The sequence below is a fragment of the Scatophagus argus genome, chromosome 6, assembly GCF_020382885.2.
Source record: "Scatophagus argus isolate fScaArg1 chromosome 6, fScaArg1.pri, whole genome shotgun sequence".
In the NCBI taxonomy this organism is placed as follows: Eukaryota; Metazoa; Chordata; class Actinopteri; family Scatophagidae; genus Scatophagus; species Scatophagus argus.
This window is the reverse complement of record NC_058498.1, coordinates 10,728,846-10,755,953: the sequence shown is the minus strand read 5'-3', so window position 1 is coordinate 10,755,953 and position 27,108 is coordinate 10,728,846. Positions and strand designations below refer to the sequence as shown.

Below are 27,108 nucleotides of genomic sequence, written 5' to 3'. Positions count from 1 at the left end.
ATCTAATATTGTTGTAGAATAATAATAATAATGCCTGCAGCACGTGCCTGTAATATATCAAGGCAGAGGGGCCTGTCTTGTGATGTGTTGTCAGTGCAGCAGAGGTGGTAATGAAATGTCTCAACATGTCAGAAGAGCCCAGAGAGAATTGCAGCATTACAGCTTAAATCAGCTTGTGTGTGACTGTGTGTGTGTGTGTGTGTGTTCAGATACCATCCAAATAAACGAAAGTTAATCCCAAGTCTTTTGTAGAGGAATTTACACCAAACATGGTATTGGCAGAGTTTTGTCAGTGTGGACCAAACCAGCTGTCACATATTTGACGGGTGCAGTCTAGTTTACCCAGTGCACGATGCCATCTCTACAGTGTTGCAGCAAAAAGCGACTAGCGTAAGGAAACGCTGCTGTTATGCAGCCTCTGTTTAGGTCACATTCGGTGTGTTTGTACAGCAACGCCTGCCAGCACCTGACAGTGGCTGTGCTTGTTTTTCCAGGGGACACGTGGTCCTCATGCCAGACTTCAGCCTGCCACTGGAATACTACCTGATCCCCTTCCTCATCATCGTGGGAATCTGTCTCATCCTCATTGTTGTTTTCATGGTACGTTCAGTTAAAGACATTTTCATTTTAAATCAAAGCATTAGGGTCCCCTCAAGGAGCTACTGAGCACAGGCAGATGGTAATTTTATTTTACTTAAATATAGTTCTGTAACTTTAAACCAGAGTAGAAAATGCTGACTATTTCTGCCTTGCAATGCCGTTAACCACTCCTTTTAAAATTTCCACTCAGTTACTTCTGAAAAAGTAGAACATTTTGAGTCCAGATTGGCTCCTTGTCAGAGACCAGACTTAACACTGGAAGTAGTATTACAGTGTCTGGCATCCAGTTTGGGCTCAAAAAATCGCACTGCTAATGAAATGTGTTGCTTGGGTTATGGAAATCACAGTTCTTTTTCTTTTTTTTTTGTATTCAATACCTGAACGAGAAATGTGTTTGTGAGCTTGTCTGTTTTGCATTCCAGTTTTTAAAGATTTTGACATGTTTCTTTTTCTCCGCTGTTCCCAGATCACCAAGTTTGTCCAGGATCGGCACAGGGCTCGGAGGAGCCGCCTGCGCAAAGATCAGCTCAAGAAACTTCCCATCCACAAGTACAAAAAAGGTATGGAGGCGATCTCAGACATGTTAACTACTCGTGACTGTAACATTTACATCTTGAGGTCATTTAGGGTACGTACTGTGTATGCTGCAGAGAATAAACATCAAGCATTTGAATGTGAATGTAGGCTCTGTTTATGTAATAATTCAGAGCATATACTGAAAGAGCTGTATATTGAGAAACATGAATCATTTTTGTGCTGGATTTATAAACTTAGCTTCACCGGGATCCTTAAGCCTCCCTGAAACAACAGATCGAAAACCATCTCTGTCAGCTTTATCCAGACTCTAACCCTTGACCTCAGAGTCTGTACAGACGCCTCTGCCATGCTGCTCTTTCCTCACATGATTTGGCCCAGAAGAGAGATGTCATCATGCATTACGACACATAATTCCTCCCTGGAGCTCTGCACCTTGGAGCTAATCGGATTAATATGGACTTGATTTTTCCACAAAGCCCTCCGTGGCAGATTAGAGCTCCTCTCTGTTGAGACTGGACACATGACTGATGGTTTGGAATGTTGCCTCAGTCGTGCCAGAGGCCTGACGGGGGTTGAAAGTTAAGTGTATTTTGCTTATTATCTCAAACGTGTTGAGCAGATGTACAGTATGTGTCAGAGCTGTACTTCTGGCTCCCTCCTCTAAGTCTATGTGCAAGGGTCAGACGGGCTATAGCATTGTTTTGCTATGCAAATTCTCCTGGTGTCATGGCCAAGTAAGTTTTGTCTGTGCATTCAGAGGTTTTTCATGCCGGCTGTGTTTCCTCCGGCAGCTGTGTTTTGCAGACTGGAAAGCCCCTGACTACTATCAGCTGTGCGGGGGAACACCGGGGAGCTTTGTAGCATACGGGTGGTGCATAATAAGTATCCCCCTTGCAAAGCTGCTAATTGAGGGGGTTATGAGTCGAGCTGCTCCTCGCCGCCTGGCAGTAACAGATGCACGTGCAGCACACCAGCTCAAAGCGGCGGGTGATGCTCAGATAGCTGCTTCTGTCACGTCAGGCTCTGTGGTTTGTACTCTGTGGCGGCTGTGGCGGCATGCAGTGCCCGCTCTGACTCAGGGTTTCCACCAGGCACTGCTAATCCTGGCTGCTTCAAAGAGTTTAGATGTCCAGGAAACGGCCTCCCGGGGCGGCATCTGCACTCCTGTCTGCTGAGTCAGAGCGTTCGGCGATATAGGAAGGGGACACCAAATCTCCACCTAATCACCTTTCTAAGCCCTGCACTCTGGAGCCATTCTAGCTTGGCAAGGAAGCGAGTGCCCTGGTTTGAGTGTGGGCGGGAAATAACAGGAGGGCGTGAGTGCAGTGGGACGGGGCTTCTCTTGTCTAATGGGGTTTATTGTTCACTGGTCTTTACATCAGGTCAAAGTAAGAACTCAAAAGACAGAAAAAGCTTCACTGAACATTTTTTTAATCCATGGTTGTGAGTTTGACTACTGGTTAACTGATGTGCTCGTCACTAATAAAGTTTTTTACACACAAAACCATGGATTCCATTGCTAGGAGCTATTGGCCGTACTCAGGAAATGGGGATTCCTCGATTTTGATGTCTTTGTTTGTATGTGTACCAGCAAGTTATCTACAAATTTAAAAAATTAAGCGTGTGTCTGTGTACATGTTTTTGAGTACTGAGGAACGTTGTAAAAGTCAAGCAAGCGAGCTGCATAAGGCTGTTAGCCACCACTAGCATAAAGTGCCTTAATATTGACCCAACTGCCAGTGCGCAGGTTGTGATGTAGGACGCCAGATTTTGGCGAGGAGGATGCAAAAAGGACAGCTCATCAGACCACCGGTGGTCATTGTTTACAGCCTGGTTTTTTGTTTCTTCCGTGAGCCTCATCATGTGACGGCATGAGGAATTTTCAGTTGTGGCATATCTTTGGGACAGCTCAGTTTCCACACAAGTCGATGTGACGCTCAAGACTCGCTGCTGTTCCATTTCCCGTCTTGATGTTTTTGGGCAGTGTGCCCGAACTTTGGGTTCAGAGAGAGTGTGTGTGTGTGGGTGTGTATGCGCGCGTGTGCAGCACGGAGTGGAAAGGATGCTTTAATGGCGCCTTCGGCCTCCACTGCAACAGATAATGCTGAGTATTGACTGCGGGGGCTTTAAGCAGATGCTGCCGTAGTGAACGGGAACGCTGCAATGCTGTGTTGTTGCTGCTTTTAAAGGTGCAAGCTATTAGCTTTCCACATGTTCAAAGTCTCCAGAAAAGATCACAGAACACGTAGTGTGACATTTTTTTCTATTTAATTACTTCTTTCTAGTCTTTTTGGATCGTCAGCTGCCAGTATTTTTAGGATTCAGTCAACGTGTTGATGCATTAAGTGGCGTGTTGAAGCTATTAATATGCTAATGTCTGAAGCTGCAAATCAACATATTTTTGGCAGCGGCATCATGGTCTCCGTAGCTTGTTTCATGGGTGCATACTGACTCACACTGTCTGCAATCAAGATCTGCTTTCTTGGTCCACATTTGAATTTTCTGACTGCAGAAACAACTAAAAGGTCAGCAGTCAGCGAACCCAAAATCCAGGAATCACAAGGTCATAGAATCAGTAACCAGATAGGTGGCATTATGGGTTCCGCCAGTCTGTGGTTCTCATGGTTACAGTACACGATATTGATTATGGTCTTGTGGTTCTGCAGTCTGTGATGCCTCTGTGCTGCATTAGCGTGATCCGGACTCCAGGAGAGTTTATAAATGCAGCATTGTGTCTTTTCCGGGTAAGTGAAGTCATTTCAGGAAGATGTTAACCAGCTGATCAGCCACAGCCTCGGCCGTTGCTGTGCTGGCAGGATGCCTTTCTGCTGATGAGTGGATCTGCCCACCTTCTCTGGCAGAGGAGCTTCGACTGGCAAAAACAAGACATTCATTTCATTTATTTCTTGCTGCTGCTGTTCTTGAGTATGTTTTTACCTCGTGGTACTTCATTATGACATTTCTGGTTTGGGCCAGAGATCGCGATGGTAGGCCGTTGCGTAGCGTTGCGTTGTGCGCGGGGCGACATGAATAGTAGCTAACACAATGGCAGTCTGTATGGATGGTGCACAATGCCTTAATGAAAACCACGGTACCCGTGTAATTGACAAACAATACCAGTCTGAACAGCAGCATGCAATATAAGAATTGTGTCAATGTACAGGGTTATGTAATACCAGCTGCTGCGGCTGTCCGCTTGCTTGCTGATCTGCTCTGCCATGAACTTGACTTTGCTCTGGTTTTATTGCAGAGCCTTGCGTCATCCCCTCTTAGGCTGTGCGCCTGACGTTTGATGGAGAATTTTGGCACTTCACGTGGCGAGTTTCGCCAGCGAACCGTCATCCAGCAGAGACACGCAACCACACACAGCGTAAACTTCAAAGCGGTCGAGGAAATGTGTGTGTGTGTGTGTGTGTGTGTGTGTGTGTGTGTGTGTGTGTGTGTATTGGGTGTTTTCAACCCTTCGCTCAGGCTGGGAGAGGCCAGGCTCTCCCTCTGACCCTTGACCTCCAGGCTGATCCCTCCTTGCGTGTGATGAGTCACTTCACCCCTCCCCTCGGCTCTCCCGCTTCGAAACCATAGGCGGGGAGCTGACACACACGCACACACACACACACACTCCCGCAGTGAACAGAGCAGCTGCAGTGTCTCAGCCGTCGGTGTGTGAGGCATGTTGATGTCAGTACAGAGCAGCTCTCTCTGTCTCTTAGTTCACTGGCCTCGGTGCCAGTTGTCCTTGTCTGGTCGACTCGAGAAGCGTCGGACTGTGCAGAGGCTTTCTTTTTTTTTTTTTTTTTCTTTTGCTTAGTTTGTTTTCTGTCACCCTCCCTTTCATACACCCGATCGTTCACTAGCTCGCTCCACTACGCGCATGCACGGCTCATATGAAGTTCACTGGGACAGCGTGGTTCCTCTGAGAGCCAGGAATGCTGGCAGGCTGGCTGATTAATGAAAAATAGAGGGGAGAGGAGCTGCACTGGCTCACGAGTCCTTTTTAAGTTGTGCTACTGGCCCCAAAACGTAAATGTAAGGGATTCCCAGCATCTGAAAAATGTACACGTTGCCAAAATATGAAGTAGATGTTTCCAGTTGGCCCTAGAGAAAACATATTTCGCCACCCAACTTCAAAGCTGACTGTGCAACACAAAAAAAGCAACCAATATATTAAGACAAGAGAGCAGAGGAGCTGCGTCTTCATCAGACATCCGCTGTGTCTGTCGCCTCTGCAAACACGTTGGTAGGTTTTATCAAGTTTTTTCATATCTCTTTAATATTTGCTTTATTCTCTCTAATAAATCTGTCGTCAGTTTATCTCTGTAATCAGCCCCCCGATCGTTCCGGTAAAGAAAGTCTTTGTGTTGTTTTTAACACACGTTCTCGGCACACATACTGTACCTGGGGGATTCGCGAGCGTCTCTGTGAGGACATCGCCTAAAGCTCAGCGTTTGGAGATGAGTGGCGGGTAGACGTCGGCAGCGGGCCCTTTGATCGGCGGCGGTGCTGTAATTTGTTCTGTGTGAGGAAGGATGACCAGAGCGGAATGTGAATGAAGTTCTGCTGCGGCAGGCTGTGCTGCATGTTTCTCACTGGACACTGAACACAGACCTGCGACTGTGTGAGTCATCTTTTAGGCTTTGAAGTCCTTTGGGCTCAGTTGTTATCTTTTTTTTAAAAAAAGTGGCCACATCTTTTGATTTGAGGATTGAAAAGCAGTGTCACACCACTAAACAGTGCCACAGCATAAGATATACACTATAAGACAAAAGTATTGGGACAAGACCTCTTTGTTATTGGATTCAGGTGTGATATGGGGCTGTTTTTCAGGGGTTGGGCTCGGCCCCTTACTTCCTGTGAATGTAAATCTTCAGCATGCCAAGACATTTTGGACAATGCTATGCTTCCAACTTTGTGGCAATAGTTTGTTGAAAGCCCAGCATGACTGTGTCCCAGTGCACAAAGCAAAGTCCATAAAGACACGCTTGGATGAGTTTGGTGTGGAAGAACTTGATTAAACCCCTTTCAACACATTGGGGATGAACTGGAACGGAGATTGCGAGTTTACACCCACCAAATGAGGAACTTAGGACTAAGGATAATTCAGGGTTATCACACAGAGGTCCTTTTTTTTGTAGCTTTGGCCATGACCACAGACTTGTTATCAGTTGTGATAACACTGTACTCACCAAAGTGATTGCGGTCTGGTCTAATATAAGGCGTCAGCTTACCCGCTTTCACTTTCAAACTCCTCTCACTGTGCGTTGCTTACCTCCTTGCAACATGGGACACAAATGGACACAGGTGATTTGCACAGTCAAGAGAGAAAAAGAGAGACGTTTCCTAGTAAATTACATGTGATAGGAACTAAACCGAAACCTGACCTGAGCTTTACACAACAAAATGATCTGGACCTGTGGAGCTTTAAGCTTTACGTTGAACTAGGAAGTAGGTCAGTAAACTGTGATGGCGATAGCTGTGGCCACAGGCATCACGCTTTCAGGTTGTACATTCGTAAAACCCATTCTGTTTTGATGCATTTCAAATGATACGCAGCGCTGTTCGCATTATCTCCACAGAGCAGTCTTTGAGTCTTTGAGTTCAGAAAGCCACTGACCCTTTTCTCCCTGCTTCACTCAGAATAGCTCAGTTAGTGCCACAGTTCAGCATTTCCTGAGTGTATACTGGATCCACGCCTGCACAAACGTTCCCTCTCCCTCACCCTGACCGTCCAGCACTGGCCTGAGAGAGAGAGAGGAAAAAGATGGTGGCTGCTCTGTCCAAAAAAATAAAAATAAAAGGAAGACAAGTGTTTGGTTAAATAAAAAAGGTGGGGATGATAGTGAGGAAAAGATGTTTAGGGGAGGGAAAACTGTGAGCAGAGCAGAGTTGCAAACATTGCCTTGAGTTGAAGTTGCTGAGGCTAAGAGAGAAAAGGAAGAGGAGGAGGAGGAGGAGGAGGAGGAGGAGGAGGAGGAGGAGGAGGAGGGGTGGGGGGGCTGGTCGATGTGACTCCCCATCCATATACGGTCACATGCAGCCCTGGCACAGACAGAGAGCCCAGTCGGGGGAAAACATGTTCATTTAGAGCTTACATAAACACACCGGCCCACAGCCCTTCACCCTCCCTCCTTCGAGCCCAAGCAGGGAAGAGGAAGGGAAGGAAAAGGCAGGAATTCGAAAGGGAGTGCGTTGATAAATTCCTGAGCTTTTAGTGCACAGAGAGACTTTGCACCTCCTGTAATATCAGGAAATGCAGGGTTGCCTCATAAGCATTGATTCTCCCTGCAGCCTGGGGATTGGATGGGCGGCTGCTCGGACGTATTTGGAAAAGCAACAAAGAAATGGGACTAGTGAGGCAGCTGGAGTGCTCATAATAACCTGGATGCATACTCACACCCCAAGGCTGAGTCATTAGTCTTCTCACTTTTACCTGCAGATTACAATGTGATCCAATTGAAGAAGAGTCGTGCAATTAATGAAACATAATTACCATTGTTAGCTCTTACTTAATGCGCTATTTTTTCGTAACTACACAGGTCATAGTGGATTGTGACATGGGGACAATGTCACATCTCAAAACATGTCACTTTACCACTCAGAACTGATGAATCTTATCAAATTTGAATTTGTCGCTGCGATGAGCCGTACACGTATCTGACAATAATCCATTTCCACTGGTCATTAAGTAAACGCACATTCTTAGAAATGCATTCAGCTAAAAGCAGTCACGTCTTGTGTTTTTGATCCAGGGGACAGCTATGATGTATGCGCCATCTGCTTGGATGAATACGAAGAAGGCGACAAACTCAGAGTCCTGCCATGTTCTCACGGTGAGTTTCCGCACTTCTTCGCTTAACGTGACCCATTAACCTCTCTCAAACCTGTGAGCGAGCCCGATTGAAGATGGACATTTTCAGGTCACTCGTGTTTAAAAAAAAAAAAAAAAAAAAAAAAACGAAAAGAAAAAAAGGTTGTTGAGGTTGTTAACAAACGTTACTCAGACAGAAGTGGACAGTGAATTTGTTGGGAACTACTTTGAGACGCAGATTTGTGGCAGCAGGACGTTATGTTTGCAATCCAGCCAAAAAAAAAACTACAAATGAACCCATTAATGTGCTTTTAATAGTTTTCACAACGGATTCATTGTTGCTTTCGATCTAAAATATGACCAGACTTGTCCTTTGAGTAGAATGAAGTGACCCGCACGGTCTGTTGCTGTTTAATCTTTTCCACTGATTGTGCCTCTGACATCCTCAGCCTACCACAGTAAGTGTGTGGACCCCTGGCTGACCAAAACCAAGAAGACGTGTCCGGTGTGCAAGCAGAAAGTGGTCCCGTCGCAAGGTGACTCCGACTCCGATTCAGAGGAAGGGGAGAGCGGCCCTGACGAGAACGAGGAGGTGTCGGAGAGCACCCCGCTGCTGCGCTCTCTGGCCTCCACCAGCGCCCACTCCTTCGGCACCATGTCGGGAGCGTCGCGCTCGGAGCAAGACCAGGAGTCCTCGGACTACGAGGACGACGAGCTGGATAGCAGCGACAGCGAGGAGGAAGTCACCGTGGAGACCGTGGTGGTGCAGATGCAGCAGCCCTGCTCTGGAGGCCACGAGCACGATCTTCCCCGAGCTTAACTGGTGGGTGGCTGTCCCGATCGACCATCAAAAACCCTGGTCCTCCCCGACCTCACAGCTGTAGAGACTTTTGTTGGGGAGGGGGGTCATGAAATGATTTCATCATCCGAATTCTTCTCTCACTACTTACAAGACATTGTAATATATCTACCCCTAAAAATTCAAAAATAAATCTTAAGTTTTATTTTTAACATAATCATGGATAAAGTGCAGATGTCTGAGTGTGTGACAGGAAGTCAGTGAGCATATCTTACTGGCCGGTGACGCTGATGTACAGTAGGTTGTTATACTGTACTTTCGAGTCATCGGGATGTGGGTGGAAACGTCTGGATACATAAAAGTACTGTGCATACAAAAAGTATAGATCACAATAAGTTACCTCTTTACCTTTGATTATCTCCTGTACCACGTTTCAGATGACGGGGAAGTTTCTTTATTGTACATACATGTTCATGCCACACCGACACACCTTTCAACTGCTATGCAGCATCTTTTTTTTGTAAAATTATACTAACATTCTGCAAGCGTAGAAACATTTAAAACCGCAGCGATCATGGTTTTGCCAATTTATTTTCCAGCCTGATGTACGAATGAGCGGAGACGTTCCCGTCTGTGTTTTGTGCCACGGTTTATCTGTTACAGCGATTCACACCGAGAGAAACTGAAGACAAAAACAGTTTGATTTGAAGCAAAACGAGAAAAAAAAAAAAGTGCTTCTCCGTGTGACATCGCGTTACGTTGTGCGTTACGACCCTTCAGAGTGCTGCTGCCTGTGGTTAACTTCGTTTGGCTGCTCCAAACCTATCACTCCATTTAACACAAGCAGTTATTTGTTGATAGGCTTTATATTATATACGTTTAACTGACCTTCTCTCAATTTAATACAGTTCATAGAAAATATTCTTAAGGTTGTTTTTTTTTCCATAACACTGCTTGAGTTTTGTTCATGAAACCTGTTGCCTTTTTCGTATCATATATTTTGTCATGTTAGTGTTTTTTCCCTGCTCATGTATGTGCATTATCTGGATTCACTTCAATAAAATGAAAATGACACTTGATGAGGAAGTTTTTCATGGCCAATCATTTACTTCACAGCACTGATAACATGATGTAACATAGCCAGAAGTTTGACGTCCATCTTATTTACATCCTACCACAGTTGTTTGTCTCTTCAGTGGCCTGTTTATAGATTTTAAGGGCCTTGCAGATTTTTGTTGCAACGTGAAGAGCCACAGACTGCTCTTCTGGAGTTTTAACAAGAAAACGCATCAGCTCCAGTAAATTTGTTCAGTGTAATGACCTGATTATCTGATACAAATCAGCCTGTTGAAGTCTGGTATGGCTCATTAGCCAGTGGAAATTAAAGGACCTCTGCACTCTTGTCAAATTTCACCAATTTCTAGAGTTAAAGAGCACAGTTTTACCTCTATAAACAAGGCTTTTCGGGAGGTTCAAAGCACCGACTGTGAACCTCCATGGTTACTGCTGGGGACCTTTGTTGTTACTACTCACCATCTCTATCTCCATTTTTAATGGCTATAACAAAAGCACTATATGCCCTAGGAAACATTTTTAAAATAAAGGGGGTTTCCCTTTCCAAAATTGTTCCTTTTACTTAAGTGCAAACACCACCAGTTCACAAAACAGTCATCATCCTGAGGTCCATTTTGTAGCTGTTCCGGAGCTTTCAGTGATATCACGTGACCTTAATCAGCAGGTAAGTTTGACCAGGTGTTAAAGGATTTCTCCTCTGCTTACTTAAAGGTTGAGTTTCAAGTCACTATCAGATAGCATGTGATGTCAAAAGCACTGGAGTTACGGGCTGTGGGAATGATAAGGTTTTTGTCCTGAGGCCTGTCTCTTGAAACAGGACTGAATGAGTTTAACTCTGCAAAGGCTTGTCAACACTTCAGTCCGAGACAGACTCCCATCCAACAAATGATGTCCAAAATTGCTGCAGCTTTTCAAAAGAAGTATTTAAACATACTTAAGGTACCTAAACTAACATTTACCACTATCATCTTTAAATTCAGAAAACACAATACACTTCATGAGAACTGCTGTTTTGGACAGTAAGACTCGCCGTTTCCACCCTTTTTCAGTGTGCTAAGCTAACCAGCTGCCAGGTGTAGCCTTGTGTCTCAATTGATAGACATGGGAGGATATTGATGTTTTCGTCTAATTCTTGGAAAGAAAGTCAATCAGCAAAATATCGAACAAATGCTCAGTGTGAGTAAACAAAAAGGACAGCAAACATTTATCTGGTTGGAATAAATTTATTTGATCTGTCTGTAAACAAGGTGATAAATCAATTTATGGCATTTCTTGGTTTTATGCATATGAAATCAGATGCATTAAAGACTGTATCCCAGATGTAAGAAAAAAAAGTGTTGAGGAAAAATAAATGAACATAAATCAGCCAACAGGACTTGAAACTGTTTTGTTTTTTCTGTTTTCTTTTTTATGAGTACACATATCCCACAAGGCCATAACAGTGGAGCTGAAGCTAGAAGAAAAAAAAAGTGCCAATGAAATGACTTATTAATGGACAGTAGGTAAAATCCATCTTACAACAGCAACAGATCTCTATTTTATGGCACAGGATACACAGGTTCTGCAGTTTCAACAAGACAACCAGAAGCGTCTTTGTTCCAACCAATCCCATCTCCCATTGAGTGTCATTTCTACTACTGAAAGTGTTTTGTTTTTTTTTTAGTTGGACGTTACAGTTAGCAGTACTGAGCATATACAGACCATGTGATACCCCAGAGCTCAGCTAACTATAGAGTAAAAGGCAATTTATTCCACAGTTTTTTTTTGTTAACACAGCATGGGTTTGTACAAATGCAGTTGTTGGTTTTCTAAACAAAGAAAAAAAAATGAAATGAGAATTTTCTTCAGATACTCCCACCTTACCTCCCCCTGTAGCTTCATATTTTTTTTTTTTTAACCATAGTAAGTATTACTGTTTGGTTAGTGTTTCCTTCATCAGAAAAGTTAGCAGTCATCCTTCACATGATTTAGAGCAATTGTATAAACACCCGAGCGTCGACTACACTTGGTCCTATAAAAAGAAAAACAATTCAAACTGGACACACTCCAAATGGTTATATGCTGGGATTTCTACTGTCCAAAAATGGCAGCCTTTGGAAAAATAAAATAAAATAAAATAAAAAAAGGATATATATTACAGGAGCTGGCAAACAAAAACAGTAATATTAAGTGCCTGAGCCATTGTTACTGTGGAATGTCCATGGGTTTTCGTGTAGTCGGGAGGTTGTGGTGACAGGAGCAAAGGCTACCAGCACATCCGGATGACACCAACACTTTTAAATCTGGCTCATGATAATTAACTGAGCTGATCCAAGAACACCCCCCCACCCTCCCTTTTTTAAAATAAAATGTAATCGGGACAGAACAGCGGATCTAAAGGAGAGGAGTTGGGGGACCAGTTGTATTGTGTGTAGTGCTTAATGAGGATGAGAGATTCCTGTGAGGTTTGTAGTGTTGCCTGCTTTGAACAAACAGGAAAGGGAAACGGAGAAAGCGGGAGGGGGCTCGAAAATTTTGGCATGACGTAGTGTGTGTAATGGGGTGGGGGTTGGTTTTGGTGGGGTGGGGGAGCACGACAGTGGACCCAGATATGCACACAGTCTGTCCTCCCGGACGCGATGGGGAAAATAGAAAAGGAAGACATGACGAGCTTGGTTACCGCTCAAGTGCTCTGAAGGCATTGGCTGCTCAGGAAGGGAGTGTGTATGATCAGGTTTGGGAGGGATTAAGAAACGGGTACTATGACAGAGAAAATAAAGAAATATCTACTTCATACTGATGCTATAAACCTTCATTGTCCAAGTGTTCGGGGGAGACTTGTTTTGCTGGTCTTGTTAAGTACAGATTTGTCATGACATCCTGTTAGCAACATGCTCATCTTTGCTATGGATCAACTTATAGTGCTTAAGGAGGTAAGAGTACACAGCGCAAGTGTGTTGAAGGAAGAAGGTGAGTTAGGGGAAGATGACCAAAAACAAAAAAAAAAAAACCCAAGGGGGGGGATAACAAATGGGGAGGAGAGAAGGCAGAAAAAGAAACACAAATTAACTATCAACTAGGACTGGAAGTAGTGTGAAATGCAACAGGGTGGTAAGGGTGAGCTGCTAGGTGGCTGGGTACAGGCTGCTTTAGTATCCGGACTTCCTCAGGTAATCAGACATCTGAAATGCTTTCTTGTTGAGCTGCCCTCCATGGACACCTTCCTTCCCCATGACAAAAACCAATGCTGGAGTACACAAAGGAAAAAAAAAGGAAATAAATAAACAGACATGGTGATAGCAGGACTGGAAAATAAATTACGTTTTTATTGACACCTTGCTAAACGTGGGGCTACATCGTTGAGGACAGAGCTTGAACCCTGCACTTGTTAGAAATGCTCCAGGGATTTTGTTTAATGGGCTGTTTTGGTGGGCAACATGGGCTTGACAATAATTGTTTTGGTTTTGTTTTTTTTGTCTTTTTTTTTTTATTTTGTGTTTTTTGTTTTCCTTTTCGTTTATACCCCCCTCCCCAACTATGCCACATAAACTACATCAAAACTGAACTAAAACCCTGAATCCCTCAAGTATTTTGCCATCAAGTATGCCTTCTTATTCAATCCGCCTCCATGGACCCCTTCTTTCCCCATTACCAAGACCAAGACTGAAAGAAAAGAGACAGAGAAGGGACATTTAGAGAAGGTGTGGAGACCACACAAGTGAAGAAAGACAGAAGAGCACAGAGCCCAAAGCAGCAGGGAGACAAGGAAAGCTACAAAGGAGGACAATGGCACAAAAAGCATAGCGGTGCTTCAGTCTGAAGGCTGTGCAGAGCCTAAACATTCAATTCCTTATCAATGCTGCTGGTAGTGCAATAAGACATCACAACATTACAATTAGGAAGACAGAGTGCGACCTTCAGCAGGAGAATACACGTGAAGGATGCATGCAGAACGGTTCGTCAGACTGGACACTTGTGCTGACAAGGTAACTAAGCAGAGGCTCACAAGCTTTAGTGTTTTCACATTTCATGGACTAGTGATAAAAGGTTCTCCACACCAGCGTGCTCAGGTCTCACAGTGAGGATCACTATAGGACTGGGATCAAACAAGTCACAATTTGACGAGATTCAATTCTAATTTAACTTGTGCTACACAAATTTTGAAAAGATCAGGTGTAAATAATACTGTCCCTCCATTATTTTGAAACACACCTGAATCCAGCTTGCTGCCTCTGACTGATGGGGGCTGATAGCAATCATGTATTGGGTGCACAATTAGATGCATGTATCTCTCCCTTTAGTAAAGATAAAAATTTACCACACAGCCGAGCGCTTCACTTATTTAATGTGTTAGTTAAAGGGAGAGCAACGCAATTCCGGTCAGTCTCAGCGGAAAAAGACAAATGAATGCGTCTCATTGTCTGATCAAATCCACACTGCTTATGTGAAAATCTCTAGTGAAAGCACAAATAGTGATGACCAGAATATAAATCAGTGTATATCCATAATCATGTACTTGCTCTGACCAGTCAATCAACTCTAGCTTCAGACTGCTGCCAAATCAGATTCTTTCCCCATTTCAGTTAAACAACCAGATATTGTTTGAATGTGGTCTTAACAGAAGTGTCTGGGGGGCACAGAGCAACATAAATAGCTTGGTTTTCCTCTCTCCCTTACAATCTGAGCTTACTGCACTCCACTTTAAGAGTCTGGTCTGTGTTTCACCTGTAATATGCACCATGCCAGCAGCAATAAATAGGAAAGTGAAGCTTCTACTGAATACTAGCAACAATGACTAGCGCAGCACACATGCAAATGTAGGAGCATGCTTGTGGTACCTCTCCTCAATACATGTAAGAGCCCTGAATATGTAATTTTACACAGTGGAAGCATGTGAGCAGATTAAACAGATAAAACAGGTTCATACTTTTGAGGGTAGAGGGGTGTGTTAACCAGGAAGGAAGATGCATGCAGTTCAGAAAGTTTTTAGGAAATCCTGGCCCAAAGAGTGGGGCCCGAGTGTGGAGAATAGGAACCAGTTACAGTCTCACCTGTAAGTTTTAGTAGTGTCTGGGAAAAGTAGGGAGGACAAGGCATTGGGGCCCATACAGGCAACATGAAAACTGGCACAACTATGTGGCAAGTCCCCATGAGGGACATAACTTCAATTTACTACACTGGTACCACTTTTTGTAGAATGCAAAGAAAACTCATCATTGCCAATTAAAGAGCTGCCAACTTCTAAATGTGTAGTGTATTTAAAGCTATTCACTGTAAACACCTGTGGTTTTAGTTTAGACTTTACACAATTTTAGGCATCAAACCAGAACTTGCATAAAAACATGGAATATCTAAATTTATGTTATTATTTTTCACATTTAATTTAAGCAATAATTTCTTTCGGCCTTCAAACAGAGATCCATCGGTGAGCTTGACCTCTGTGATGAGGTGTTTCAGATATGCTGAGCAGCAGTCACATGCCAGATTTATTGTGTTGACTGACAAGCATCCAGCTTGTGCAAGTTAGAGCCAATACATCTTCATTCTGACTGACACCCATAACTGAAGTCTATGACTAAACGGTACGTTAATATGGATTTTACCGCTTTGATTTTGCGATACCATTTCCAAAAAATTATGGATAATGCGATTAAATACTTTAAGTTTTATCACAGACCTCAGTCATATACACAAGTGAAAATCTGAATCACTAAAGACATCAGGGAAAAAGGGCAAGTTAAATCTTGACAGAACTGAATCAGAAGGGCAACAAATGTCATGAGCATGGAACTACAAAACCTCTCTAGACAAATATAAAAATTAGCACTGCCAACGAAATCTAAATCATCCAAATGAAATTAAAATGCTGTACAGCTGTAAGTGACAGAACTATTGGCATGGAAGATGATTGGTGATGATTGAAAATTTCCTATTTAACCTAATCTTGATATTAACTTGTCCTTCAGCTCTTAAACAGAGTATTCCTACAGAATACATTTAGCTGAGATGCACTTGTGCCCCATCATCATCAAATGACACTCATTTTTAATACCTCTGATTGACACACTTAACACCTGTATGTCATATATTGAGGAAAGGTGTATTCAAGATCTATTCCACATGCACGGACAACACAGAAGTCAAATGTGGCAAAACTAACAGCACTATATCGAAAGCAGGCTACGGTGTCACTGTAGCACTACTGAACTGTATGCGACTAACACCAATACTGAACATGGGGCTCACCTTTGCCGGCTCTGCCTACAGTAACATTGTATGTTGGCTCTCCTCCTTGACTCTTTGTCCGGATGTCCATTGTCCAGTCGCCGTCAACTTGGAGGCTGTCTCTGATTACGGAGCACTTTTTATTGCCTAAGGTCAGTCCACTGGTGAAGAATCCCTCTCGGTCCTTTCCTACTAACACATCAATTTCTTCAGGCTAAAGAGAAACACAAAAGATTAAAAAAAATAAAGTCAGGTACATGCACAGTTCTCTCAAGTCTTTTCAGTTTTTCCTTAGAAATAATTTGTGGGTGTTTTTCATTGCTCTTGTTGAAGATAATTCTCATCTATTGTTCAACAGTGTGGGCGCTGTGAAGACTTTTGAGACTGATTAAGTGCCACACAAACAGTCAATTCCTCTATTACTCTGCCCCCCCACCACCACCACCACCACCGCCAATGCTCTAAAAAGTACATGACACCCCCTAGAGTTTTGGCATAATTTATTGAGCAAGTGTTACTATTAACTAACATGTTCTTGTAAAATTAATAATTTAGGATTTCTTTATCTATCATAAACATTTTATGTAGCTGGTGTTTTTCAAAAGTTTTTACATGCTGGTTTTTATAGGTTTACACTGGTTTAGTTTTTGTTATCTCCTTAAAACTAAGTGACAGTGTGGATTTTTTTTTCAGGTTTTTACAAAAAGAAAAAAAAAGTCAATTTGTTTACACTCACAATAGGCAACACCACCACTGCACCCCACAGCATAAAACTCAACTTTTTAAGATGTATGAGGTTACATCCTATCTAAACCATTTGAATAAACAATGCAGTTTGAGATACACATGTATAGCACTGTATGTGCTGGATTCAAAGTCACATGAGTACTGAGAGGATGAAATGCAGGGGGTTCAACTGGTGGTTTTGGGGTGCAAGTCCACAAATGTTTTCTTTATTTTAAAAGAAAAACAAAATATGATTTCAAAGTATCTCAATCCACAGAAGACTTTAAAGTCTAATTTCCACAATTAAACATCAAATATTATACAAGAAAAGGAGATAACATAGACAATTGAAATGGACAGTATTATCTAAAAGGCACTGCCTCTGTAACTGGTCTAAATGGCAAGTACAGGTGTGATAAATTTCAATTAAGATACAGTGTTGCAATGTTAACAATTATGGGCTCTGATAATACAGTATCAGTATCTTTCAATACTGGTTATTATCCATGTATTTTTTGTCTGTCTCTTAGTTTGAAAAATTCCCTTTACCCTTAACAAAATAATCCAAACTTCTTAAATGCAACCAAGTTAAAAAAAAAAAAAATCAAATCAAAAAGTCAAGACTTTGTGCCAAGTTGGTCAGACAGCAGATGGAAGGCCTACTCAAGTCCTGAGACAGGACGTCCAGATGGAAAAAAGTGCACTGTCTGTTTTAAAGACACAACTGACTCCATTATACCGTCACTGACGAGTCCCGAAATCTCAGAGGCCCACCACAGCTGACAAAAAACACGTTGTTGAGAAATCTATTGTAAAAGCTTAACTACTGCTAACATTACACATTTTGTGACCACTGCTGCTTCCATCTACAGAAATGTATTTCTAAGCACCGTCTGGGTTAACTCATTGAACAAAAGGCGTCGCCCCTCAGCTCCAGAACTGCATAGTCATGGCACACATGAAACCCTTCAGGAAAAAAAAAGGAAACTCAAAAGGATTTCTGCTGGGCTCAGAAAACGTTAGCATGGCGGCCAGCTACGTGCCGGGGCCCGGTTTGTTAATTAATTACATTCACAGTCTTTCCCCATAGGATATCTAGTTTTACATCCCGGCATGAAGGCTGCATCGCTGTTTCACACATTCCGGTTAGCTTTCTGCATATTTCAGTCGATTTTGTTTGGCAAAAAGAAACCATCGAGTCTGGGGAAAAAGCGGACTGGCTAACGCTAGTTAACAGGCACTTAGCCCCAGCTTCATACGGACAAGAAAAGTCTACAGAGTTAGTTTATACAATGTGTGTCTTCAGTGCCCTAGTCCAATGCTCAAGTAGACACTCCAAAGTAACAGCGGCACACTGGTTTATGGTTCTTTTGCTGGGGTATGGGTTACCATTTCATAGTCAACGGGATCTTTTACGTTATAAAAACGATCGTTATATCCACATTGTAAGTCATCACCAATTCATAAGTATTTTAATTATTGACTAATAATTTATTTAACAGACAAAATGGAGGCTCAGGGAAGCGCCCGAGACGATGGTTTAGCCAAGTTAAATTAAACGTTACAGAAATTCTGCAGATCTACGCATGGGAACTCAAAAACATATTACAGTGGACAAACTGAACCGCTGCAACGCATGTTAACGGGACCAAACGTCTGGATCAGCCTCCATGAACAAAATGAATAAGAAACTGGGAATGCATCCGCCATCTTGGAAAAAAGGGGCGGTAGCGGCAGTGTGATTCACAGAAGCTGAATAGGAAAAAACGAGAAAGACGAAAAGCACGGCAGCACGTCAAGAAAGCGTGTGAGCACCGCTAACTCTGCGCTATTAGCGTTAGCTAATCATGATTTTCCAATGAGGATGACCGGCCTGATTTGAGCTAACCGCGAGCTGTAAGTTGCTAATAAACGTTAAGGCTACACTGTCCGTCAATACTGCTAGTAGACAGGGTTTCCCGGGAAATAAATAAGAGGGGTTTAAAGAAAAAACACAGAGAACACAAACGACAAAAATCCATCAAGAAAAATGTTTTATGGTGGATTAGTATAAAATCTTGAAACCGACTATGCTTTGTCCGACTTGCTCATCTTATCTGACCGGTATCACCAGCAAGCACAGCTAGTTGCCGCTAGCTAGATGCTAGCGCTGCTAAGCTAACCCTTTTAGCTCGAGTTCGCGGTACCGTTAGTCATTGGCTTGGGCTATGTTTGGCTGCTTTGGCGGCTATTCCTAAGTGAAAATAACGTGAACGTTGAGCCCACCGATTATGTTAAATTTATCACACATTGATGGAAAACTACAAAGTCCTGTGGTAGGTTGAAAAGCAATGGTGCATTCGTGCCAATGCATCTAGTGTGTGACCACCGGATACCATGTGTACCACACACTGCTCGACTTATCCTCATTCAACAAGGCCTGGCTATGCAGACAAACGCACCGGGATGCAAAATTTAAATGTTCCTCTCGTGTAACCCTAGATACTGACACACAGCTCATACTAACCGTTATGTTGGCAAATGTACCGCCGCCAAACGATGCCCAGACGTATTTGGCGTCTGTGTACCCAACAATGGCCGCGTCCTGGCAGCTGCCATCAGCCATCAGGTTGTCCACGTAGCTTTGCCAGGACATGTTTGTGAAATTAGTTCTAAGGTGAAAAAATACGTAAGGTCAAGGTAGGTCACAAACGTCTCTTGAGCGACGAAAAACTGCGAGGAAGCTGTTTTTATCGGCGGTTAAACGGGCCTCCAACAAGCAGAACCCCCCGGCTCCGTCACGTCCCGGCTTTCTTCTGGTCTAGGCAACGACGAGAAGCCGCTGCAATCGGACAGGCGCTTGGGTGTAGTCCGCACCAAATCACTCCGCCTGGGTCGTTGTTCGCCCTCATTCCTCATTGCATAATATACTGCGTAGCGGATGAATACATCGTGGTAATAAGCAAGACAGCCTATTTTTCTCCACATCAAAGATTTGTTCTTGTTATTTTTGCGCTAAACCAGTCAAATACACATTTGCACAGCTTTAAAGAGCAGAAGTTATTAATTTTTTCAGGCTGCTGTAAGTGTCAGAAATTTAATTTTAAAACTAGTGAAATATATTTTACTATGTGTGTGAAATACTTTTGAATACACAATTCGCACTGCACTTTACATGATGGTGATCACTGAAGTTAGCAACCTCATCTTTTGCAAAGCACTAAATCACTGGTTGTTTACAATATGTTCATGCCGTTATGCTGGTTAAATCCTGCTCTTAGTTTAAGATTAATGTGATAGACACGCCCACTTTAATCAGATGACCAAAAGAACACAGTCTTGAACATAAACACCAGTTTTACCAAAATCTATATTATTTATGATGGATTTTTGTTCTTCAGGTCAGCATTCATTACAACCACTGATCCCACACTGAGAGACAGCGAAACATGCTTGAAAACGGTACAAACCTTAACTTCCAGTAAATTCACATGAGACTTGAACATCTTTGGATGTTGAGTGATATCCTGATGTAACTAAGCTCACACTTTGGACAGAATAGAAACTAAACCAGTATGTTAAATTCCTGAAAGAACAGTCTTCATGTGTGAGGCTTTCTGAAGCTCTATCCTTGCCACTGTGTTGGAGAGAGAAGCTCTATTTTCATGTGTGTGTAAATTTATATTTTAAGTGTAATTTACACTCTTGTCTTTCAGTGATTAAGCAGCAGGGATCTTGCGTGGTTTATCTCAGTTGTTTCTTTTTGAGGTTTATTTTAATCTGAGATCCATCATCATAAAGTAAAATCTTTGTGTACACTTTGCCAAGTGTCACTAAACCAGTGGGACTAGTGTGAAAGGAAATTGGGCTTCATTTGGGTGAAAATAAGTTTTTTTTTTTACTGAAAATATATTGGGTGTTGTTTGCCTTGTTTAAATGTTAACCTTATTCAAAACTCAGTACATTTTGCCATTTAAATCTAGCAGATGGACATTTGCTTGCAAGGACCTGTTGATGAATGTTACCTTTGTGCTTTAACCATGGAAAGCATTAATAAGGTACCCACACGAACTCTAATGATCAAGCTATACTGTCTGGGTACAAACTGTAAAATTATCAGAACACAAAGATAAGCTGTAAAGTCCTCTTTTTCAGCACCATGCACCCTGGTTAATGCTTAAAGCACAAGTTCGCACCTTGGAGGCTCTTCTGTTGAGCTGCTATTCAAAAGCATATAGAGTTTGGTCCCTTTGGTCAAAAGCAAATCGACCACAGGTAAGGAGTGAATGGAGATCATTAATCAGCAACTAACTACTGAAATCAATGTGGCTCTTAGTGAAATGACATGCATGAAGAACAGACTCACAGACGGTGTCTGAAAAGTGAAAAGGTTGGTACAACCAAAAATTCTTATACACTTACAGAGGGAGAATAACTTAGAATCAGACTAGTGTGACAAGAAAGGAACTAGAGAAACTATTACAAGTCAAATGGCTTAATGTCGCTGAGCTCAGTTCATATTGCACAGACTCTGCGTCCTTCATCTGAGTTTTTTTTTGAAGCCCTTTATCCTTTATCTAGAAACTTCCAGTGAATTCTTTCTCTTGCTCCCTCCCAGCGGAAGAATGAGTGCACAAAAAGTTACTAATTGACTGGGCAGAAGGAAGTAAGCAGGTCAGAAACACTTGTCAATCAGCCAGCCACACCCATATCCTGTTCTGCGATTGGATGCCGTCAGTTTCCATGGCCACCTCTGTTTTGCGCTGCTGTCAAAATAGTACTACCACTCACAGCCAAACCACTCGGGCTGCACATGAGTCATGGAGATACAGAAAAGAGTCAACTTGTTTGCTTTAGAAAAGGCTTGGTTTTGAATGAGGCCATTAGCATCGGGTATTATCAACGCAACAGCTGGATAACGCAGAGATAAACAGAGCAGTTTCCTTGCAATCAGTCTCAGCTTTTTTTCATTCCTGCACACACATAATGTCACTATTTTTCCTCGCATGGCAGAAGTTTGACTGGGTAAATTTAAGGTGCTGTGAACAGATAAAAACAAACCCCCAAGTCTTCAGTGTTAAGGAGAAGAGGTCAGTAAAGTGCGCACTCTGACACTGTGGCGTCCTGTCGGCTCAGCATGCAGATGCATATACCATGTGCAGGCCTCTGATTTACAACTTAACGTGCATGATGCCTCGAGACTCATTTTCCTTTTTTCCATCTTCCTTGCCTCAACATAGAGCTTTTTCTAATGAAGCAGAAAACCTTAAGAATCCAAGCAGGTAAAAGTAAAGTAAAAGTTTTTGAAAGACAGCAGAGATACCAACACTTGTGCACTGGAGCTGCTGACAGCAGGCATTGTGTGCCTTTATGGCGTGTGACCCCCATAAATGAAGGCCATGCATGCTTGTGATCCCTTGTCACAAGATAATGTGGAGAGTGCTAAACGTGACTCCTACATGTTTAAAAACTACTGAGCTGAAGCGTAAATCAACCAAAAACTGAAGCATTTAATTTTGCATTTACGGTACATACATATTACAGATTAAATTATTTATTGTTTTGAGGGATGATAGATAAAGCTGGTTGTTGCTGTGAATAGATCCCATGAAAGATTAAAACTGTGTGTTAGTCCTTCTATTAATATTTTTCAACAGCCCTAACCAGTGGATTAAGGCATATTTACTGCTCTATTGTACGTTGCTGGAAGCAGGGCAGTGTATTTGAGATTGGCTAAAAATAACCAACAGTATTATGATTGTTGTAGTGAATGAGCATGTCACCCAGTGCAGCAGTGTGGCTCAGGAGAGTAACCTGCTTTCCCAAACAGAAACCCTGGCTGAACGCTGAGGTGAGAGCTCTACTGAAAGCTTGGGATGCTGCGTTTAGGGCAGGTGAGGCGTCACCACTGAGAGTGACAAGGGCTAAAACCACGTATGCTTGTAAAATTCAGGGCACCTCACCTCCAACGACCCCCGGAGCATGTGGAAGGGCATAAAGTGCATCACAGACTACAACATCAGAGATGCACAATGCCCAAGGGACCCCTCCCTGCCAGATGGACGCAACAGGTTCTACGCTCGCTTCGAGGATCCTGACTCCCAAGCCCCCCCACCCCTTACACCACAATCCGGTGACACGCCCTATGTGTCCACAGCGGATGTGAGGAAGACCCTTAAAGGAATTAACCCCTGCAAAGCTGCTGGCCCAGACAACATCCCTGAACTTTCTGACCAACAGAACTCAAACTCTCAGGATCCACAACTCCACCTCCTCCCTCATCACCCTCAGCACTGGTCCTCTCCAGGGCTGTGTGCTGAGCCCCCTCCTGTTCACTCTGCTGACGTACGACTGCTCGGCGAGGCATCCCAGCTGTCATGTAGTGAAGTTTGCAGATGACACAGCAGTGGTGGGATGCAACAACAACAACGATGAGTCGGAATACAGAGAGGAGGTGGAGGACCTGGTGCAGTGGTGCAGAGAAAACAACCTCCACATCAACGTGAAGAAGACCAAGGAGATGCTGGTGGACTTCAGAAGGGACAGGCGCTCTTCTCCCCCCCCCTGCACGTCGGAGGAGTAGCTGTGGAAGTGGTCTCCAGCTACAAGTACCTGGGTATGCACATAACCGAGGACCTCACCTGGAGCGCCAACACTTGCTGGCTGGTCAGGAAGGCCCACCAGCGTCTCTATTTCCTCAGGAAGCTGCGGTGAGCCGGACTTGCGAGCTCAGTCCTGAGGAGCTTCTACCACTGCGCGGTGGAGAGCGTCCTCTGCACCTGCATCACTGTGTGGCACGGCAACTGCACCGCTGCTGAGAGGAAGGCTCTGCAGAGGGTGGTAAAGGCTGCACAGAGGACCATGGGGAGCAGCCTTCCCACCACCTCAGACCTCTACACAGAACGATGCAGGGGGAGGGCCCTCCGCATCATGAAGGACTCCACCCGTCCTGCACACGGACTTTTCCAACCCCTCAGGCTCCCCAGAGCAAGACCACCAGGCTCAGAAACAGCTTCTTCCCCTTCCCTGCTGAACTCTAGCCATGCCCTATAGACCTCCCACCCCCCACCCCCAACACACACCACAAGTGCAATATTACAGACTACTCTCTTGAACTACCTCATACTTGCATATACTTGCACATGCATATTTATGCTGCACATGCTAAAACTGGCTTCTTTATTTAAATGTGTAGTTTATATTCTATTAGTATTTAGCTTATATTTCTGTTTTTATTTAGCTTATATTTCAATTTTTATTCAATTTTTTATTTCATATTTTATATTTTATTTTACTTATTGCTCCCGGGACCTGAGTCCTAATTTCGTACCACAAACATGTAAATGTGAGCTGGTATGACAATAAAATCCTTATGAGCAGGCAACAGGAAAGAGGAGTAAGGCCACAGCTGCCTGACAGGGTTTGAACTTATCCCTGAAGTTATCAATCTGCAATTGTGACTTTAACTATGACTCTACAGGAGGTCCTGCTTTGTTTCCCATAGTCTGAATCCAGTTCAGGCCATTTTCTCACCTCCTCTGGACAGAATTATTTATTCATGACCCTAGTTCACTCTTTGTCTTGCGTAGCGGTACGAGAAGCGGACCTATTTTTACCTCTCGCGGGTGAGCCAATCTCAAAGGTCGATATGCTCTGGTATATTATTATATTTTTAAGACGTGTCGCTAAATAAATCATTTTTCCCTCCGTCACACGTGATTGCCCAAACTTGAGATGTCATCCTCAAATCACACAATTTTGGCATGTATTTTTCATCCTCATAAATTATTAATACATTTTGGAAATCGGTTACAACAAGGTGAGAGCTGATTCGGTAACCTGGTGTTAAAGCTAATAAAGAGGAATTCCTCACACTTCTCCTTACAGACTGGCAGAGCCTCATCAATATGAGCGTGCCTTTCCTAAAACAAGTCTCAACATAATGATTTAAAAGTAACCGAGCTTTCCATCGTCATTCCTTCCCGGAGCAGCTCGGGTGCAGTGCATTAAATATTGAGCAGCAGCAGGTAGGGAAGATGGTGCGCTGGCGCTGCTCAGTTCCTAGAAAATGTCTCCTCTCTGCTCACGAGGTCCCGGGGCCTGTCACACACAAAGGAAATCAATAATAGCCAAGGATGGGGCAGGGGGACAGAGGATGAATACATCCTAACCATTTGAGAGATACAGTGGAAAGCCTTGACGGGTGAGTTGTCATCACGAGTGTCCCTTCAAGAATGTCTATGAAGGACATTCACTGAACGAGTGCAGGGCAGAGCAGGAAAAATGCCTTTAGCGTTCAATAACATGTTTTTGTTCGTAGCAACTTGGGATGAATCATGTGACAATCGGCTTGCCTGGCTCCAGTAACCTTTGCCCCCTGAGAGAGGTCAACATAGGAGATCAAAGATGGTCCATCTGCAGGGCCAGCTGAGTCAGTCTGCATGTGTGAAGACACGGTGGGACATACAATGAGACTTTTCAGAAGACTTGCCCCCCCTCATCTGTGAAATGGATCAACACCAGCATTGATCATGACAGCAATGCAAGGACGTCTCTCTCTCTCTCTCTCTCTCTCTCTTTCACACACACACACACACATGCAAATTAACTCTGAAAGCACATACACAGATTTTCTCACATAAAAAGACATGCAGAACGTGGGTATGCAAATGCACATGTTGCATAGTCACTGCACACACATGCACAAGATGAGCTTATGTAAACTGTTGACATGCTGGGAGCAGTGGATTAGTATGGATTTGAATAGCAGTGATGCGACCAGGAGGCCTCGCCCGCAATGACCAGACAAAGAAAAACACGCCTAAGAAATGGAGAACAATTTATTTACAATCACAGTAATAAAGGTATCACAGTTAATTTGCCAGCGATGTGCAGACATTTGAAAATGCTGAGCGGCACCTTTAATAAACCTACAAAGATGATGTATAACAAATGTGTAGTGAAAGCACTTCCTGAGTGGCTGAGCTGCTGTAACCCTGCTTGCCTTACTGTTTCCTGTTACTCCTTCTGGTCTGTAAACCTCCACTCTGCTCTCTCCATAAAAGTGCTTGAGGAATGTGGCTCATCCAACACCCACACTTTGTTTTTTTAAAGAAGGTCAAGACGGTTAAAACAAACAAAACAAAAAAAAAACAAGTTCCTTTGATTTTATCTTCATTCATGTCCTTTAATTCTCAGGAGAACATGAAGAAATAAATTTCATCAGGGATTCCATCAATACATTCAACATGAATAAACTTTTATTACATTTTTAGCCTGTCAGGAAGGACAGAACTGTTGCAGGGCAACAAGCTACTGTCCATGCAGTCCTAACTTGCACTGGTATGGTAATGTACAGAGTGGATATAAAGCCCTACTGTTCTGCACAGATGAATATTCATGATTCACAGTGAAAGATGAACTGAGTCTTCCTCTGAATGGACATTTACATGGTCTGATCAGTTTCATTTTTTAACTGAAAGTCTCTCTTAACTTTGTCTTCTTCATGATGCTATAATGATGCTGGATAAATAATTACTGGGGGCTTGTCTGAGTGAAAAGTGTGAAATGAGGTCCCCTTCAAATCCATCTAATGACAATGAATAGCTTCTCCACATTTATGAACCAAAGCAAAGCTAAACCACCATCATCCTTTCATTCAGTAAAGCTTTTCCTGAGATGCAACTTGCAATGCAAACATACTGTTAAATCATGTGGCATTCATGTGGTTCTATCAAATCACCTGTCAGTCAGCTAGATGGTGTGACATTTTTCTTGAATTTTCTGCTCATCCTCTCACATTTAGTCATCAAAATGCAAACCACATTGCTTCTGCGGACTACAGCATTGTTTCCAGGAAAGATTTATTGTACCTGATGGTCAACAAAAGCAACACTTAAAGTCTTTCATGCACCGACAGCAGGTGGAAGAAAATGTTGTCTGGGTTTAATTTGTCTGGGATGACTTTGGAATTAAAATACACAGAGTCCTGTCTTTCTAACAAGCAAAACACAATATATGGTGTCAAATGTTTATGTTACAGTTTCTTTCAAATTATTCCAATGTCCCACATTTATATTTGTAAAAAAAAAAAAAAATGTGTCAGTAAAAGCTGAGTTTACGTACATGTTTCAGCACATGCATCCCAGTTTCCCCAGGTTAGATCCAAGACAGAAAATAATTTGTCACCTTTGCTGTGTTAACTCTGCAATCTAACCTAAACATACTGATGTTTAGAAGCAGCGAGACAACACTTGATTTGAGGTGTTTATTCCACTTTGGTGTCTTGAATGCACCAAGATTGCTGATGGCACTTTTCCCACTTCCTACATCTGCCTGTTAAGGAGCACAGCTATATTCCCTGTCATAGTGTTGCAGGTTGGAT

At 43.1% G+C, this 27,108-nt stretch overlaps 2 protein-coding genes across 2 annotated transcripts in view; one reads left to right on the top strand and one right to left on the bottom strand.

Moving 5' to 3' along the window:
* Nucleotides 1-9,820, top strand: part of rnf13 (ring finger protein 13) — a 37,138-nt gene extending 27,318 nt beyond the window's left edge. The window contains exons 7-10 of the mRNA XM_046390629.1: nucleotides 495-600; nucleotides 1,067-1,160; nucleotides 7,884-7,964; nucleotides 8,392-9,820. Of these exons, the coding sequence (XP_046246585.1) occupies nucleotides 495-600; nucleotides 1,067-1,160; nucleotides 7,884-7,964; nucleotides 8,392-8,762 (652 nt within the window). The 3' untranslated portion in view covers nucleotides 8,763-9,820. The remainder of the gene's footprint in view (nucleotides 1-494; nucleotides 601-1,066; nucleotides 1,161-7,883; nucleotides 7,965-8,391) is intronic.
* A 1,202-nt stretch (nucleotides 9,821-11,022) lies between these two features.
* Nucleotides 11,023-19,625, bottom strand: LOC124060101 (profilin-2-like). The gene is made up of 3 exons (XM_046390630.1): nucleotides 19,252-19,625; nucleotides 16,041-16,233; nucleotides 11,023-13,041 (listed from the first exon to the last, which is right to left on the bottom strand). The coding sequence occupies exons 1-3, from the start codon at nucleotides 19,378-19,380 to the stop codon at nucleotides 12,944-12,946; spliced, it is 420 nt and encodes a 139-aa protein (XP_046246586.1). The 5' UTR covers nucleotides 19,381-19,625; the 3' UTR covers nucleotides 11,023-12,943.
* Between the last annotated feature and the right edge of the window lie 7,483 nt (nucleotides 19,626-27,108).

Excerpts from the sequence above, each read along its gene's own strand:
- LOC124060101 (XM_046390630.1), bottom strand. The coding sequence starts at position 19,380 with ATGTCCTGGCAAAGCTACGTGGACAACCTGATGGCTGATGGCAGCTGC. Across the intron at positions 16,234-19,251 it reads GTACATTTGCCAACATAACG|CCTGAAGAAATTGATGTGTT; the intron begins GTTAGTATGAGC and ends GTTTCTCTTTAG. Across the intron at positions 13,042-16,040 it reads TGTAGGCAGAGCCGGCAAAG|CATTGGTTTTTGTCATGGGG; the intron begins GTGAGCCCCATG and ends TGTGTACTCCAG.